The sequence below is a fragment of the Eleginops maclovinus genome, chromosome 9, assembly GCF_036324505.1.
Source record: "Eleginops maclovinus isolate JMC-PN-2008 ecotype Puerto Natales chromosome 9, JC_Emac_rtc_rv5, whole genome shotgun sequence".
Classification (NCBI taxonomy): domain Eukaryota; kingdom Metazoa; phylum Chordata; class Actinopteri; order Perciformes; family Eleginopidae; genus Eleginops; species Eleginops maclovinus.
The window spans coordinates 27,441,472-27,457,330 of NC_086357.1; the positions used below are offsets into that span (position 1 = coordinate 27,441,472).

Sequence of the window (15,859 nt, forward strand, 5' to 3'; positions counted from 1 at the left end):
GCTTTGGGAGGTTACTCTCCAACAGCATGCATCGCGCCATCTCAAATAAGGTTCTCCATCCCCTTTCGGCCGTTCCATTCTGATGGGGCGAGTAGGGTGCACTTGTCTCGTGCCTTATCCCATTACTCCTAAGTAAGGACTGGAACTCCTGCCCGGTAAACTCTGTACCGTTGTCAGACCTTATACACTTAATCTTCCCATAGGGAGCTACATCAGCTATGAATTTTTCTGTAGCTTGCGCTGCATAACTTTTCGCCTTCAGAAAGTAGGGAAAAATCATCCCACTATAATCATCGGTAAACGCTATTGCATACTTGTACCCATCTTTACCTGCTGGTTCTATGGGGCCGCATAAGTCTGTGTGCACTAGCTCAAGTATGGATGTAGCTTTTGCAACTGCCTGTCTGTTTCGGCTTTGTGTGAATTTACCCTGCGTGCATATTTCACAGTTTTGGTTTGACTTATCATTTTTGCCCTTAATAGACATCCCTTCAACCACATTCTCTAACTTTGCAATGTCATCAAAGTTACAATGGCCTAGTATTTTGTGCCACGTTTGCATATCATGACAACCATACACTTCATCCATATTTTCATTCTCAACTGTGCTAAGGTAATACAGCCTACCATGCACATCCATTTTGAATTTTGTACCGTCCCTGTTGACCAGCCAGTCATCGCCGTCTTTGAATCGGACCTCGGCGCCGTTGCCTGTTGCTGCCTTGACAGAAAAAATGTTCTGTGGGAACGATGGGATGTAGAGCGCCTGCTTGAGTCTCGTTCTCACTCGTCGTCCCTCGCTGTCCAGCAAGTAGACCTCGGCGTCTCCCCTCATCTTCGCCATTCCGCTCACCTTGCTTCCGTCGGCCAGCTCGATCACGTGGTCCTCGGGTCTGAAGCTCTTGTCCACCGTTTTAAACTTGTTGGAGTCGTTGATCATGTGCGCTGTGGCTCCGCAGTCAACCATGAGCCCTTTCTTGTTTTCTCCTTGCACTTTACAGTCACTCACACTAAAGAACAATGACGACTGTGCATCTGTCTGTTCATCAGCTTTCTTGAGTTGGTCACGACCTCGGCCGCGTCCACGCCCGCGCCATTTTCCTCGCTGTGGTGTGTCCCATGCTCGATCATCTCTCCTCTGTTGCACGTAGTTGGGGCATGCAGTGGCTCAGTCAGTAGGGGCTTGGACTGGGAATCGTAGGGTCGCCGGTTCAAGTCCCCGAACAGACTTGAAAAATGGAAAGTGGACTGCTACTTGGAGAGGTCCCAGTTCACCTCCTAGGCCCTGCTGTGGTGCCCTTGAGCAAGGCACCGGACACCTCCAATCCCCCCCCTCCCCATTGCTCCCCGGGCGCTGCACGATAGCTGCCCACTGCTCCTAGTACTAGGATGGGTTAAATGCAGAGGACTAATTTCACTGTGTGTGCTCTGCTGTGTGCATGTATGTGACTAATAAAGAGGGTTTCATCCTCCCATTCTATCTATTCTATCTATCTATGCTCGGGCCATGTGTCCTTTTTTCCCGCACGCGTAGCACTCCATGTCAGCCAAGTCCACCTTCTTTCCTCGGCCTCTCCCGCGCGCTCTCGTTGCCCCGCTTATTCTCATCACGTTGTCCTCGGTCACGTCTCCTCTTCCATATTTCTCTGTACTTTCATAGCTGCGCAGTTTACTTTTAAACTCGCCAAACGTCACGACTTCATCTGTCTGTGTAACGTGCACAACGAATGGTTTGTAGGACTCGGGTAGCCCTTTCACTACCATTGCAATCATAAGTCCATCACTGATTTGTTCGTCTGCTCTCTTTAATGACATGAAAATAGTCTCTGCTCGAATTATGTACTCGGTAATTGTCTCATCGCTAGCTTTGCAGAGTGAGGACAGTTCACAATACAGACTCACGACACGTGGCTTGTCCTTGCCAACGTAATGCTTTCGCAGAATCGCCAACGCCTTTCTTCCGTCTCGTTCTGCTTCTCTCATCACCAACGATAAACTTTTGTTGTCCAAAACTTGCACAAGTTCCGCGTACGCCTCACCATTCTTTGCCTCATCTTCGGCGAGAGCTACTTCATCCTCCTCGTCGATATCAGGCGTCTCCGTGATAGTCTCCCTGAGACTCCGGAGCTCCATGTGAGCGAGGAACCTTGTTTCCCAAAGTTCATAATTTTTCTCTTCGCCGTCGAATAAAAGTCTGCTCCACCTGTTGCCTAAGCTACTGGGCCCATAACCTGTGTGAATATTAGCCATCTCTAGGCTACGCAGCAGCACTTGCGTTTTACTAGGCACACAGTGAAGAACTTAACCGGCTAGCATTGCTAATAGAAATACACGGAGACCAACTTCTCTCTTTGGCTGAACACACTCACGACCACTGCGGAGTCAGCCGTTTATTCAACATAATATACAGGTGGTGGCGCTGACGTCACTACGTCATATATACCTCATTGGATGCGCTGAATAACTTGGCTTTGCCCAAATAATAAAATACGCTTAACAGAACTACAGCACGGTCACATGACTTCACGTCACCACCGCTAAGCTAAAGGAGGCTAATGTTGGGCTATAAAGGAACTACAGCACGGTCACATGACTTCACGTCACCACCGCTAAGCTAAAGGAGGCTAATGTTGGGCTATAAAGGAACTACAGCACGGTCACATGACTTCACCTCACCACCGCTAAGCTAAAGGCGGCTAATGTTGGGCTATAAAGGAACTACAGCACGGTCACATGACTTCACGTCACCCCCGCTAAGCTAAAGGCCGCTAATGTTGGGCTATAAAGGAACTACAGCACGGTCACATGACTTCACGTCACCACCGCTAAGCTAAAGGCGGCTAATGTTGGGCTATAAAGGAACTACAGCACGGTCACATGACTTCACGTCACCACCGCTAAGCTAAAGGAGGCTAATGTTGGGCTATAAAGGAACTACAGCACGGTCACATGACTTCACGTCACCACCGCTAAGCTAAAGGCGGCTAATGTAGGGCTATAGAGGAACTACAGCACGGTCACATGACTTCACGTCACCACCGCTTCATGTCACCAGGCTCTCCATAAGTTATAGGGTATTGTTATCCTGATATCTCTCTGTTATATTACACAGGATAAAGGTATTGTTCCCACCTTGATTAAGGAGCACTTTGCCTGGTAGACCATGCGGCACACGTCGATCACAGATTTGGGGAGGGACCTCTGCTTCCCCTGGTCCACTCCCAAGGCACACTGACTGACGAGTGAGAGAGCGATGTGACCTGTGACAGCAGGAGATAACACATTAAAAACAAGCTAATTATTCATATTTAACAATCCCAATTTTGAGTTTGAGCTCACCGAGGTCTTGGTGTTTGAGCAGGCAGCAGAGCAGCAGGCGGCCCACCTCCTCCACTGGGTGCTCGGGGGGGAAGGTGATGGGGGTGATGAGATGGTACTGCTTACAGCAACGCTCTATTTGGCATAGGAAGTCCTACGAGGGAAGAATCCAGATTAACGGCGTTAACAGCCCTCGTTTAAAAACAGCACCTGTGGATGTCTAAGACTTCATTCCTTAAACGAAGATGTGTTTCTGCTTCTTTTCTTTGGGGCATGCATCTCTATTTAGTTTGTGTTCAATGCACAAGAGCTGGATGTTAGCAGGCGGGATTTCAGTTGCTGTGGATTGAGACAAAATTGTGCTGCAACGATCTCCAAAGAATGCTCCTAGAATAGGAATAATATAAGAAAATCAAACTTCTTAATTCAGAAATGCTACGGTCAGATAAGACCTCATTCTCAAATATCTGTATCAAATTCAGCATATTGTTGTGCTGCATGTAAACAAAGCTGCTGCTGTTGTTGTCGGCTGTACCTTCACAGTGTGGTCCTGAGTGTTGTTGTCCGCGATGGCCTGCAGGAACGGCTGAGCGTGGTCACTCAGGGTGATCCTGCGGGAGTACAGTTTGGCTTTGTCCGGGGTGGTCGTCCCCAGTGAGCTGCAGTGGTCTTCGTCCTTCTCCTCGTTGTAGTTGTAGTGGATCTGACTGGTCTGCAGCCCCCCCGAGAATATGGACGACTGGAGCCATTCTGTGCAGATGGAGAGGAGTGGATGTGCAGGTTGAGTTGTGTGGAGATAGATTCGTAAATGGACGTTACTTGTCGTTGGTTATTATAAAAAGTAAGTAAGTAACCAGATGCATGCTTTTATTTTGAAATTCACAACAAAAGCATGGTATTTTTTAGTGTTAACTCATCTTGTTTTGTCTTTTTGAAAGGTGATACAATGACACAAAGATTGATTTGCTTTTAAAAAGATTGGACGTACTGGCACATTCGATCTCCATGGGGGACAGGGGGGTGCTCTTGGCCAGGTAGGAGGCGTGGAGGCCGAGCAGCAGACCCAGGTTCCTCTCGGTGTCGATGAGCGGGGAGGAGAGGCTGCTGAGGTCCGGGGTGGTGACCGTCTCCTGGTTAGGCTGCAGAAGATCAAACATCCGAAAGTCAAAAACCAGAAATAGTTGTTTATACGATGCATCGACTTCCTCTGCAACGTCACGGACGGATACGGTAGCTGCAGTAGCGCCGTTTGGCCACCAAAACATTTTTTCAATGGTCGCTGCACTCCCTCTGGGCTTGCTTGTATTCCATAATCTAAAACCTTTTGTAACACACTGTACTCAGAGGAGGAAGGTACATCTCTCAGGTCTTTTTGTAGTACATTACACCATCACAGCAGGTTATTTCCACCTAAAAAGCATCACTCCAGGTCCACTACAGACTTGATGATTCAATAGCACATGCTTTATCAGCTGTTAATAACAAAACCCCGGTTACATGATCAAAAACCTGCAGAATTCCAGCTTTTTAATAGCGTATCGGAGTTAAATAAGTATGTTTTTGACACTTAAGGGACTATCATTTGTCGTAAATAATCAAATATACCAACTTATGACAGAAAACTAGCAAACAGAAACATAAGCGAAGTATTGCTCACCTGCATCCAAACACACAAACTGTCCAAACAGTTGTATTAAATAAAAAATTCAACAATGATGTGATATATCATATTAAAACTCCTGAAATATAAAGTCTTCTTCTTTGGCTTTTGCAGAATCCAGTTGTGAATGTGGGGTTAGACAGAAAGTGTGTGTTGGGAACATCCGTACCTCCATGTACTGTCCCACACAGAAGGCCTGCATGGACTCCCTGGTGTCCTCAAACTGCAGCGCCGCCTCCAGAGCAACCACCGGGTCCTCTCCTGCAAACTGGGCTGTGGGGGGAGACGCTTAGTTACAAGGGTGGAGGGAAAACTCAAATCAAAATCTTAGTAAAAAATAATTATGTCTATTCTGATTTATTAGGGCACTGTAGGGACGATCAAGGCAGGTGAGAACAAGACAAGATTGTGGTGCATTTTATATCTGAATATGTTTTCTCTATGTGTTTCTGAATTAGAAACAAGGAAAGGTGTTTTTTTTTGTGTAAATAACAGGTGAAATAAAGCTTTTGTTGTTTGTTGTTGTAATACCAGTTCTGGACACAAGAGGGCGAACATTTCCACCTGGCAAATCTTTTTTTTCTAGAGGTGCATTTGGATTATTTTTGACAGATCTAGGAATTGCGATATGATTCACAATTCACAAATATATATATATTACTTAGTTGTTTGTATACCCCTTTATCTAGGCCCTTAACTTTTTATATTTACTGCAAGAAACACTATTTCAATTTTCTGTATGTATAACACATGTGGACATTTTGACAATAGTGGACTTTGACTGAATGGACTGATCCTTATTCTCATTTTAAGTGAAAAACATGTGAAAATGATCATGGTTTCAGGATGTTTAGTTTTGTAAAGTCTGTAAAATACGATTTGAAGCCTCGGATATTTATCCAGCTCTAAAAAACTAGATTTAATTCCTCCAGAGATATGGAGATGGGGTCAGGTGTCTGGTCAGACGGCAGAGACAGCTTACGGAGAATAAATAGGGGATGGATGTCCGGTGGGTCTGCCGGGGGACGAGTGGCAGGCAGCAGGCTGACACTGAGACTGAGATTTCTGATCCTTTCTTTTACTCTCCTTTTCTCTGGAGAGGAAGTAAAGAAACCGGAGCTCTGGATTTATTTGTTGTTTGAGGTGCAATATATGACTCAGATGATGAAGACCCTATTATTTTCTGCTTCGCTCTAATGCAGGATTTATACCGGGAAGTGGGCGGGGCTTAATTTAGACGGAAGTGACGTGAGAGCCCCATACTATATTTTACTAGAAAAACCCCTATATTAATTTATCGTACTTAAAAGAAAACTGAGGAACAGAAATTGGCTTCTCTGGGTTTCCGTACACATACAAGTAATATATTTCCAGCCTTACCCAGGATACTGTTTCCTGCGAGCGACTGGGACTGCGCCTGGAAGTCTTTGATGTCGTACACCTTCCCCTCGATGACGGTCCAGAAGCCTCCGTCTTTGTTGTGGTTCTCCAGGTCGGCTTTACGGATGAGGGATACCTCCTCGTTGTTTTTGGAGCTCTGTCCTATGAAGAAGGATCCTGCCACAGCAGAGAGCTAGTTACATTCTACACCGGCTGCAGCTCAGAGTCAACACACTAACGGAGGCGTGTAACTTCCCACCAGTGACACTGTTAGCAGCGATTCAGGGAAGATTTCTAAAAATGATTATGTTTATTATTAATCTTTAAAAAAAACTAATTACAGCTATATAAAGAAAAACCTTCAATCATATAGTCATGAAGATTTACTTACGATAAATAAATCGAAGACACAAGACTTAACTTAACTTAACTTGTCATATTTATATTAATATTTCATTTCATTTGATTTTTTCTGCACATTCTAACGTGAACTTCTCATCTTTAAATCTATATTTTTATTCTACTTTATTTTATATTTATTATCTTTTTAGACATTTATACTCAACTTATGTTTATAAATTATTTTATTATAACTGACTATTTTATTTTGCTTTTATTATTGTATATTTTTAGTATAACTTCAAACTTTTTAAAAATAAAACAATATTTTTCTGATTTTAATTCAATTTTTTTAACATCTAATATTTTTATAAATATTTTTATTCATATTTTGTTTCTTTCATTCTAAGACTTAAAGTTCTTATGATTGTGTAAATATTTTTATTATAAATGTTCATTATATCTCTTATTTTATTTCACTCTGTCCAGGATACATAAAGTATGCTGCACATTTTAACACATATTCTAAACTATTTATAAACAAACCAACATACAGCACATGTAGGCCTCTCTGGCTCATTAAATGTAACTAATTCAGCCTATTTAGTAATACACTTCAAATGTTACCAATCAGGAAGTATTAAAACTGGACTGGAGCAATTAAAATGTGTCGGCCTTCAACAGATTTTCAGATCAAATACCGGTTAAAATACGGGACAACAGCAACACTGATTGTAAGATTGTAATTAATATTATACCCATAATGCCGGGCCACGCCAGGTCCTCGTTGTCGTCCCTCTCGTGTCCCGGGGCGAGGTGGTTGAAGCGGTCGATGTGCTCCAGGAGTCCGGCCAGCAGCGGGATGGATCCGGTCTCCTGCATCAGACCAGCATCGATGGTGAGGAGCAGCACGATGGACACCACCAGCTCAGGCAGCAGCACGCCTGTCAGAGAGGACACAACCATTAGTGGTAAAAATGACTCCTTCCTGCACCACCCTTTAAAGCCCCACTGATCTGAACTGAACTGATTACCAGTTAGATCTCCCTCAATGACTCGAGAGACTTCAGCGAAGTGGCGGCGTCCTGTGGAGGCGATACTGGTGGCCACGGGGAGGATGTCTCCGATGTGAGTACACAGCAGCGCGATGTACTTCTTCAACAGGGAACCAACACCCAGAAGCTCAGGGTCTGCAGACAAACAACAACAGAGATGAAATACTAAACTCTAAGAGCTCTTTGTAAAGAATTATAGCTGTATTTAATTACCAAAATCCCAGGTAATTGTTCTTTACATTTCAGTTTCTTTACACACCTACTTTACTACAATTAAGTCTGAAAGCTTCAGATACTTTTCAGGTCAGTTAATCATCCCCTTTCTGTCCTGTGGAAAACATGCAGCTCCAGATTCCTTGATTCGTAGAGAAAATTCTTCTAATTCTTTAGATTGACAAAATAGTTATACAAAATAAATATATAAAAATATTAGTAAATTAAGTAGGGGGGGGGGGGTTAAAGGGCTGAACATATATTAAAAAAACACCACAAAAATATAAAGAAATAAAATGAATCAATAATTCAAACAAATGTCAAAAAAACATCTGTTAATTATGTTTTAAAAAATGCCCAAAAATATCCCAACATCTATTAAAAAGAATTGTTCAAATCAATTGTAAAATAAGAAAAACTATATAAAAAATTGGTAGAAAATTAATTAAGAAAAAAGGTTTTATTTAATCCAACAAATGTCAGAAACTCAGCTGTAAAATATGTTGAATAAAATGTCATAAATTATCCAAAACACACATTTTGCAGAATAATAATAATGGACTTTTCACCCGTGTAGTGTTAGCCCTTAAACTGAAGAGGAGGATCTGAATGCTTGTTTCTCCACTGCGCTTTTCTTAATGACTTTAGTAAAGCATGTAGGAAGCACCACGTGACTCACTGTATCCGTTGAGGTTCTCCGTGCCGTTGACCCCCAGGTACAGTTTGCTGACCAGCAGCCTCTGGAAGCGCAGCAGCAGGTCCAGAGAGGCGGAGCGCTCCTTACTCACCTGCTCCGCCTCCTGGTAGTTGGAGATCCGCCGAGCGACATCCTTCAGCCTGGCGATGGTCTGAGAGGCGATGTTCCTGCAGAAGTCAAGACAGATGTGTTTATTTATACAGCTCAATATCTTAAATCCCCTGAAGAGGCATAACAAAGGGCCACTGAGAATGAATCCCACTCCCTGGAACAAACTGATTCTGTATAGTGGAGTCGATTATTATATATTTTAGGTACCTCAGCAGCTGCTGCACGAGCTGCACCAGAGGCAGGCTCTGCTTCCCCGCTGACTCGTAGATGCCCGTGTTGATGAGGTCTTTGTCCAGCATGGCGCGGCACCGGTGCATGGTGGACGCGTTGGCCTCCTGCTCATCGATCTCCTTCTCCTTCTGAGCCTCCTTCTTGGCCTCGATGTCCTGTCAAAAGACCAACAAAAATACAATGTGATTCTTGTTTCCTGTACACGGATGTGGAAGAAGGACATTTAAATTCTGGAGTCCAAAAAAGATTTCAAGTATATTTTTATAATTAACAAACATATTTAATATTTATTCAAAATAAATATCAGAAATGATAGGTAAATGATTTGGGAAAATGCCTGAAAAAATATCCAAACATGTATTTAAAAAATGATACAAATCAAACAAATAAAAAGTGTAGAAATAAATAATATTAAAGATAACCGAAAAATGTAAATAATTACAAATGGCAGAAACTCAGGACAAAAAATGGGAGAAATCTCGGGTACACTATTTTTTATTTGTATGTCCTATATAATAAACCTGTATGTTGCATGTTTTTATGACTGTATTTGACTTTTGACTATGATGCATTTACAGCAATGAGTATTAATGTGCTCTGTTCCTGTTAAATTAACTCATCACTAAATAAAAATAATTAATTTGCCTAATAAAAATGAATTCACGGTAATCTGAGTACAAAAACACTTTGTTATCCACAAGAAAAAGCAGGGATTGTCTTGTAGAATAATATTATTCATTATCAGAGTGATAACTGAACCGCTGACCTGTATCTCTGCAGTGATGGCTGCGTTCAGTGCAGACTCCAGCCCTCCGTCAGCCATCAAGCTGCTGACCAGCAGGTCGATCATGAAGCGGCGACCGGGACTCACACCCATCTCGTTTCCAGACGCTAGGGGCAAGAAATATTGATTTACATAAAAACAATAACACATTTAAAAACATTTTGTAAATCCTGTAATTATGATATATATTCTATGTAGTTTTTTGGGAGGAAATTATGTCTGCCCTCACCGGCGTTCGGCAGCAGCGATGACAGCGCTCTGGCTCTCTCCTCTGCGGTGGGCAGCAGCACAGACCAGCCGCTCTGCAGCACCGCCTGAGCCGCAGCCTGCACAGAGTTCAACACCCCGGCGTTGCTGGCTAACACCACCACCGTCTGTTTGAGGTTGTTGAGCAGAACGCTGCCGAGACCCAGCCCCAGCTCCTCCGGATCCACCTGGTTACTGATGGCTGCGTGCAGCTGGGGGGGGGGGGGAGGGAGTAACAGGTTAAAGAGACGACTGGACGTCCAACATTAGCCGCCTTTAGATTAGCAACAGATTTATGATGAGCCTACCTGCAGTCGGAGCAGATTGAGCGTAGCAACCACCATGCACTCCTTCTCCTGCGGGGGGGGCCAGTCGGAGCTGCCGTCCATCCCCTCGCTCACCTGTCGCAGCAGCAGGTCCAGCTGCTCAAAGGTCATCGGGCAGACGTCCACCACGAAGGGGACACGTTGCCCGACAGACCACTCAGAGCACGAGGACCAGGCGAAGCTCTGAAACGGCAGGAGAAGACAGACAGGAAGTAAACACCAACTGGAACAGCAGGAGAAGACAGAGAGGAAGTAAACACCAACGGGAACAGCAGGAGAAGACAGAGAGGAAGTAAACACCAACGGGAACAGCAGGAGAAGATAGAGAGGAAGTAAACACTTAAGGGAACAGCAGGAGAAGACAGAGAGGAAGTAAACACCAACGGGAACAGCAGGAGGAGACAGACAGGAAGTAAACACCAACGGGAACAGCAGGAGGAGACAGACAGGAAGTAAACACTAAAGGGAACAGCAGGAGAAGACAGACAGGAAGTAAACACCAATGGGAACAGCAGGAGAAGACAGACAGGAAGTAAACACCAACTAGAACAGCAGGAGGAGACAGACAGGAAGTAAACACCAACGGGAACAGCAGGAGGAGACAGACAGGAAGTATACACCAACTGGAACAGCAGGAGGAGACAGACAGGAAGTAAACACCAACTGGAATAGCAGGAGGAGACAGACAGGAAGTAAACACCAACTGGAACAGCAGGAGGAGACAGACAGGAAGTAAACACCAACGGGAACAGCAGGAGAAGCTGCACATTATCCCTTACATATTATTAAAGCCAGTTCTGTCTCACCTGTCCCGGGCCGCAGGAGATTCCCACGATGTGTTTGGAGTTGAGTCCGGGGAGAGCCTTTGGTTGCTTCTTGTTGGAGAACAGCGTGTCGAAGTGTTGGAGTTTATCGTTGCTGCCCCAACTGTGCACCTCTCCATCCTCTGTGAGGGCGAGACAGTGTGTGGAGCCCACTGCCACGTCCACCACCTTCTTACCTGTCGCAAAATAATAACACAGACAGGGTTAGACACCGAGGCAAAGTCATGCTTCAAGTTTATTTTAGAACCGTGAACTGACCCTGCAAGCTGTCGAGGAACTTGGGGTATCGAACGTGCTCGTCGGTGCCGTGTCCGAGCCGCTGGTTGTCCCCCTTCCCCCAGGTGTACACCTGTCCGTCTTTGGTGAGGGCCACGGAGAACTGGCTGCCGCAGCACACCTTTACGATGTCCAGGTCCTGCAGCTTCTCCACCAGCTTGGGCGTTTTACAGCCGTCGCTGCCTCCCCGGCCCAGTTTACCGTAGTCCCCGTCCCCCCAGGACCAGACCTGACCTGTGGGATCACACGGAGGAGGAATTAATAGCAGAGCACATGCCGTCTCATGCAGCTGCCTCGAGAAAAAGAGGTGATCTATTCGAGTGCTTTTTTGTTTGAAATAAGACTTACCGTTTTCTGTCACAGCGAGTGTTTGTGCATCCCCGCTCCCACAGGCCACGTCCATCACCTTCAGCCCCTTCAGCGCCGTCACCAGCATGGGGGTGGTCTGGTCCTCACTGGAGCCTGAAACCAGACACAAGCATGGGTTAGACTTTCAGATTTCCATTTGAAAATGACAAACAGCCTTCAGATTTTCTCTGCCAAATAGTCTGTCATCATCCAGCGGTTCACTGCAGGTGGATCGTACCGTGGCCCAGCCGGCCGTAGTTGCCTCTTCCCCAGGTGTACAGCTCCCCGTCAGCAGTGATCACCGCGCTGTATGTGCTGCCACACGCTATGTGCACCACATGCTTCCCTGCCTGCTTCCCATTGAAGGCTGCAATCATGGTCGGCTCCTCTAGATACCTGACATAAAGAACACAGAGGTACTGATAATTTAACGCACTTCCTCTGACTAAATTCCAAAACTATTTCTTGAAGTTGCTTACGTGGTGTCTCCGTGTCCGAGGCGGCCTCCGTCCCCGCAGCCCCAGGAGAACACCTCCCCGTTGGAGGAGAGGGCGAGGTAGTGTTGCCCGTCAGGATGAGCGGCCAGCTTCACAATCTTCCTGGAGCTCAGACCATGGATCAGCATCGGAGCCTGAAACAAAAAGAATTGAAGAGTCTCAATCTGCAGCCGAAACAGAGATGAAGTGATCGGCTTCCAGGGCTGCACAATAAATACAAATGTCTGGTGGACTGGTGCAACAGAGTGGAGCAGGGATGGCATCTTTTCGTGGGTCGACCCAGAAATTAGCTTCAAACCACAAAAATATTGTTCCTTTGGATTTTGGATATTGCAGAAAATAATCTCTGTGTCAGACAAACGTTTTAAATTATTTCTGAAGAACTACAGCACAATCACATGACTTGACGTGACCTGAAGTCACCACCGCTAAGCTAAAGGTGGCTAATGTTGGGCTATAAAGGAACTACAGCACGGTCACATGACTTCACATCTCCACCGCTAAGCTAAAGGCGGCTAATGTTGGGATATAAAGGAACTACAGCACGGTCACATGACTTCACATCTCCACCGCTAAGCTAAAGGTGGCTAATGTTGGGCTATAAAGGAACTACAGCACGGTCACATGACTTCACATCTCCACCGCTAAGCTAAAGGTGGCTAATATTGGGCTATAAAGGAACAACAGCACGGTCACATGACTTCACGTCACCACCGCTAAGCTAAAGGAGGCTAATGTTGGGCTATAAAGGAACAACAGCACGGTCACATGACTTCAGGTCACCACCGCTAAGCTAAAGAAGGCTAATGTTGGGCTATAAAGGAACTACAGCACAGTCACATGACTTCACGTCACCACCGCTAAGCTAAAGGTGGCTAATGTTGGGCTATAAAGGAACTACAGCACGGTCACATGACTTCACGTCACCACCGCTAAGCTAAAGGTGGCTAATGTTGGGCTATAAAGGAACTACAGCACGGTCACATGACTTCACGGCACCACCGCTAAGCTAAAGGAGGCTAATGTTAGTTAAAAAGTAATAGCAATCGGCTATTGTTTCCAGATGGTGCAGCCCCATCAGCTACTTCTACTGAAAGAACGTAAATAAACTGAATCCACCTGTGGCTCAGAACTGACCAGGGTTGTGCTCTTGTAGTTTTGGGTGTAAACGGCGCCGCTGCTGGACAGGATGAGGAAGCCCTTCTCCGAACACACGATCTGAGCCACCCCGACGCTGGACAGGGCTTTACACTGGATCGGCCCATTAACGTTAGCGTAAAGCTTCCAGCCCAGCAGGCCCCAGGCGATCACCTCCTGCAGCGTTCCCTGAGATAGAGAGGAGGACAAGTCAGTCGCATGAGGCTGGGACACATGAGCATAAGGAATACTGCGTAGAGATTCAGGATAACCTTTGAGAATGTATTAACTGTCGTGCAAAAGTTCACACTAACGCACATCTGGTGAGCTGTTCCTCCAAATACTGTGAATCTTGCACAACGCACCTCTTTTAAATCTTCAGAGCTCTCCTACTATAATTGTATTATAGTTTTTAAAATAGGTCGACAGAGATGAGAATGAGATTTGGAAAATAAGTAGAACATTTGAAAAAAGTGAGAATTTTAAAAAAGTCGGAATTTAAAAAATTCGGAAATTAAAAAATTCTGACATTTAGAAAAAAAGTCTGAATTTTGGAAAAAAGTAGTAATCCTGATGATGCAATCATGTTATTCCTCAAGCCTGATAACTAATCATGCTCAGTTCATAAGAGGGTGTCACCTTGTGTGATGTGGGGGAGTTGCAGTGGGGGGGGCTGCAGGGAGAGGCCAGGCGGTCCAGGTGAGCCATGATCACCACGGCTGTCTGCCGCAGGTCGATGGCCAGGTCGTTGTCCTGAGGCAGCGTCAGGTAGCGCAGGAAGCTCTCGTTAGGACTCATCTGCACTGTGAGGATCTGAGAATCACAGCAAACAATCACATTGTACTCGATGGCCTTAATCTCAAAGAGGAAGAGGACAGGGAGGGTATATTTTCATGGTGCAGTTATTCAGTGACTAACGGTACTGCTAATGAGACAGCTGTTTCAGAGAGGAGATTTCACCTCAGCCTCCTCTTCAGGAACCGGCTCCTCCTTGCTGCTGTGGATGTTGTGAAAGCGCTGCAGGAGGGGCAGCAGGGGGGCGCTGGTTCCCTGGGTGGAGCGCTCGTTATCCATCTCTCTGGTGCCGCTTTCCCACAGGCGCAGCAGCAGCAGAACTGCAGACAGAATCTGACTGCAAACACACACAGAGTGAGCAGAGAGCATTTCAGCTGCAGCAGGGTATCGGCAGAGGCATGTGAGCGGGTTTAAAGGTGCTAAAGGTTACCTCAGGGTGCCCCTCTGCACCGCCAGCTCCAGCAGGATGGCCAGCGCCAGATGCTGATCCTGCAGAGGAACGCTGCCTTTGGTGCTGGCACTCCCATGTACGTCACTACACATGAGAAACACAGAACATTATCCAACACATCGTGCTAAAGAGTCCTTATAGCACTTCCTGTACAACCTGTCTCAAAGTCAATGGGAAAATAACAAAGGCTTTTTGATGAGGGAACCAAGGAGACCCTAACTTCAGGGTCTGCCTAGAAAAAAACGTTACAATAAGCGCTGCACATTATCCCTTACTCAGTGACTGATGGGCAAATAACGAACCTGAGGAACTTGGTCGCCCTCTCCACGACCTCCAGCCACACCGATGATACGGTCCCCTCGTCGAACAGCGTGGCCTCGGGCAGCGCTCGCAGGGCGTCCAGAGACTCCTGCAGCAGCTCACTGCAGAGGTCTGCATCATCTCCTGAAACACACGAAAGACTCTCCTGTTTTATACAAAGCACAACAATTCTATTTAATCTGAAGAATTACTTGGTTCAAATAAAGATTTGAGTGATGATGTTTTGAAATAGAAGAAATAGACATTTAAAGCTTCATTTGGATTTGAATTAAATAAAACCACATCCTACACCCCTATTGATTAAAGTGGCTGAACATTTCATGCATTCACAGACAATTACCTTATAAAAAAGGGTTATAAATGAGAAAATCGAGATCAGAATAACTCAGATTTGGGGTGATTCAAAAACTGTTACACTGCCCTGACATTGTGTGCCAGGAATACAGTGAGAATATAGCGCGCGTGCGCGCGTGTGTGTGTGTGTGTGTGTGTGTGTGTGTGTGTGTGTGTGTGTGTGTGTGTGTGTGTGTGTGTGTGTGTGTGTGTGTGTGTGTGTGTGTGTGTGTGTGTGTGTGTGTGTGTGTGTGTCTCATGTTACAGGAAGGCTTCAGAGAGCAGGCAGGCTCTTTTGTTCCCACCCAGTCCCTGAGGACCTGCAGCGCTCCTCTTCACATCGGACCACATTCAGCATCTGCCGAGCTAACGTGCTAACAGGGACTTCTAAACACTGCTGCTCTTAGTAAACATTTTCTTTAAAAGGAAGAACTCTGAATTTTCTTTTTTCAAGAACAACTTTTAAAAAAACATTTTGTTTCTGGAGAAATTAAGAAAATCTGAAGATACTTTTTTT

General features: G+C 45.4%; 1 protein-coding gene across 1 annotated transcript in view; it reads right to left on the minus strand.

Annotated features, from left to right (window-relative positions):
• Positions 1 to 15,859, minus strand: part of herc2 (HECT and RLD domain containing E3 ubiquitin protein ligase 2) — a 68,387-nt gene that overhangs the window by 42,957 nt on the left and 9,571 nt on the right. The window contains 23 exon segments of the mRNA XM_063890989.1: positions 3,133 to 3,260; positions 3,340 to 3,472; positions 3,854 to 4,068; positions 4,307 to 4,457; positions 5,148 to 5,251; positions 6,359 to 6,535; positions 7,456 to 7,641; positions 7,732 to 7,887; positions 8,645 to 8,829; positions 8,981 to 9,159; positions 9,771 to 9,895; positions 10,018 to 10,246; positions 10,343 to 10,543; positions 11,167 to 11,360; positions 11,443 to 11,694; positions 11,809 to 11,922; positions 12,047 to 12,204; positions 12,288 to 12,439; positions 13,443 to 13,631; positions 14,082 to 14,255; positions 14,403 to 14,574; positions 14,668 to 14,772; positions 14,991 to 15,132. Coding sequence (XP_063747059.1) covers positions 3,133 to 3,260; positions 3,340 to 3,472; positions 3,854 to 4,068; positions 4,307 to 4,457; positions 5,148 to 5,251; positions 6,359 to 6,535; positions 7,456 to 7,641; positions 7,732 to 7,887; positions 8,645 to 8,829; positions 8,981 to 9,159; positions 9,771 to 9,895; positions 10,018 to 10,246; positions 10,343 to 10,543; positions 11,167 to 11,360; positions 11,443 to 11,694; positions 11,809 to 11,922; positions 12,047 to 12,204; positions 12,288 to 12,439; positions 13,443 to 13,631; positions 14,082 to 14,255; positions 14,403 to 14,574; positions 14,668 to 14,772; positions 14,991 to 15,132 — 3,821 coding nt within the window.